The sequence below is a fragment of the Nansenia antarctica genome (genome assembly GCF_963989245.1).
Source record: "Nansenia antarctica genome assembly, chromosome: 9".
NCBI lineage: Eukaryota > Metazoa > Chordata > Actinopteri > Argentiniformes > Microstomatidae > Nansenia > Nansenia antarctica.
Genome location: NC_137679.1, coordinates 41,010,015 through 41,012,514, shown reverse-complemented (window position 1 = coordinate 41,012,514; position 2,500 = coordinate 41,010,015). Strand labels below are relative to the sequence as shown.

The 2,500-nt window shown below is 45.4% G+C and overlaps 1 protein-coding gene across 1 annotated transcript in view; it reads left to right on the top strand.

The window, feature by feature from the left end:
* The window catches only part of dmxl2 (Dmx-like 2), a gene marked incomplete at its 3' end in the record, with an annotated part of 70,140 nt that overhangs the window by 14,355 nt on the left and 53,285 nt on the right, over positions 1-2,500 (top strand). Inside the window, 1 exon segment of the mRNA XM_080539792.1 lies at positions 765-836. Within this exon segment, the coding sequence (XP_080395918.1) occupies positions 765-836 (72 nt within the window).

The window sequence follows — 2,500 nt, the reverse complement described above, 5'->3', positions numbered from 1 at the left end:
AAAGTTTTGATCCATTAAGCACCAAGCAAACGCAGACCCATTTTTATGGCATAGTAAAAGTCTGGCCTATCACCCAGTTAGGGCCTGAAGCCCAAGTCAGTGATATGGCTGTATAAAAGACATCATAAACGTGGCCTTCATGGTTTACATACTGTTACGTCCTCCTATGTTTTCTGTTCAGTTATCTGTCTTCCCCAGGAAAAAAAAAAAATCGGTTTTTGCGATCGGCCATTATTGCCGATCACCGATCGAGTCATTTGGAGTGAAATCGGCCGATTTAAATCGGTGGCCGATAAATCGGAGCATCCCTATAAATAATCTATATTATGACTACCTGCACACTACCTGATTACTTGAACACTACCTGACTACTACTTGAACTTCCTGTACTGTATCATATCTGAACTATATTGCATTTTGTATGATATTGCATTTCATCTCATTGTAACCTGCACAACATTTTGCACTACTATTGTACAACTACCATCACTTTATCACTTTATTACCTTATTCTACATATTAATTACCTTACTTATTTTACTTTATTCTATTATTGTTGATTTTTGTACTCTGCTGCAATGCCGATGTCGAAGAACCTGAGACTAAGAATTGGATGTAATAAAAGCAATTCTGATTCTGACTCACACACACACACACACACTCCTCTCCTCCTCCTCCTCTCACACAGTGTGAGCAGCGTTGTGTGTGTGTGTGTGTGTGTGTGTCTGTGTGTGTGTGATTAACGCAGGCATGTCTATTTTTAGATCGCAGCCTCCTACGGGAACACAGTCTGCATCTTCGAACCAATCATCACCAACCCAAACAAACGCCACAAGGTGAGTGTGTGTGTGTATATATGTGTGTGTGTGTGTGTGTGTGTGTGTGTGTGTGAGTGTGTGTGTGTGAGTGTGTGTACGTGGGCGGGCTTGCTTGCATGTGTGTGTCTGTGTGTGTGTGTGTGTGTGTGTGTGTGTGTGTGTGAGTGTGTGTATGTGTGCAGGCTTGCTTGCATGTGTGTGTGTGTGTGTGTGTGTGTATGCGTGAGTGTGTGTACGTGTGCGGGCTTGCTTGCATGTGTGTGTGTGTGTGTGTGTGTGTGTGTGTGTGTGTGTTTGTGTGTGTGCGTGTGTGGGCTTGCTTGCTTGCATGTGTCTGTGTCTGTGTGTGTGTGTGTGTGTGTGTGTGTGTGTGTGTGAGACGCCCCAAAGTGTCTCCCACCCCATGAAGACATTATGCTGAAGACACAATCAAGAACAGAGGGCATATGGAATTGTGTTAATGAACTGTTATGTGTGTGTGGGCTTGCGGACGAGCGGGCTTGCTTGCATATACAGTATATGTGTGACTGTGTGTGTGTGTGTGAGAGAGAGAGAGAGAGTGTGTGTGTGTGTGTGTGTGTGTGTGTGTGTGAGAGAGAGAGTGTGTGTGTGTGTGTGTGTGTGTGTGTGTGTGAGAGAGAGAGAGAGTGTGTGTGTGTGTGTGTGGGTGCGTGCACAGGATATCATCCTCCCTAAGCCTTTCCTACCCCTGGTTAGATATGTGAGGTGATATATTCACTGTTTTACACATCAAAGGGAAACAACACCCAGTTGGAGATTGTTCTATTCATGTGTGTGTGAGTCTGAGTGTGTGTGTGTGTGTGTGTGTGTGTGTGTGAGTCTGAGAGAGTGTGTGTGTGTGTGTGAGTCTGAGAGTGTGTGTGTGTGTGTGTGTGTGTGTGTGTGTGTGAGTCTGAGAGAGTGTGTGTGTGTGTGTGTGTGTGTGTGTGAGTCTGAGAGAGAGTGTGTGTATGTTAGGGGTGCAACGGTTCAGTTGGCCCACGGTTCGGTACGGTTCGGTATTTTGGGTCACGGTTTTCGGTACGGTTCGGTTCAGAAACAAACGTTCCAGACCAACTCGACCTCTGACCAAAGGCCGCGTTCGAGGCATTCACGTGGACGCTCCGGCGCTCTCAGAGCTAATTTACGAACGCGGCCAAATTGATCTTCTCGCCATAAAGCTTAAGCGTACAGTGGGCTTCCTGTATAGATTTAAATCTTGCTTTTCCTTGGCTTCCAGAAAACGTCTTGTCTCCGCCCTTTTCCTTTCACAATTGGATTATGGTGATACAGTATATAGGTTTGCTTCTCTGTCCACTTTATCCAAGCTAGACCCCCTGTATCATTCGGTTCTAAGATACATCACCAATAGTGCCTTCAGGACCCATCACTGTACACTGTATAGTCTGGTTGGATGGCCATCTCTTTCTGTCAGAAGGCTCCAACACTGGTACACTCTTGTGTTTAAAATCATCTCTGGCTTCTTACCGAATTATCTGGGCCTGAAGTTCATCCCTATACCGAGTGGCTCGGGTCTCAGGTCTCGTAGATGGCTACAATACAAGGTGCCACTTATCATGAACAATGTTGGAAGGGCAAGCTTGTCTTATTATGGCCCTTGGTCTTGGAATGACCTACAGACTACTTTTAAATTAGAGGCCCTTATTTCCATAAGTATCTTC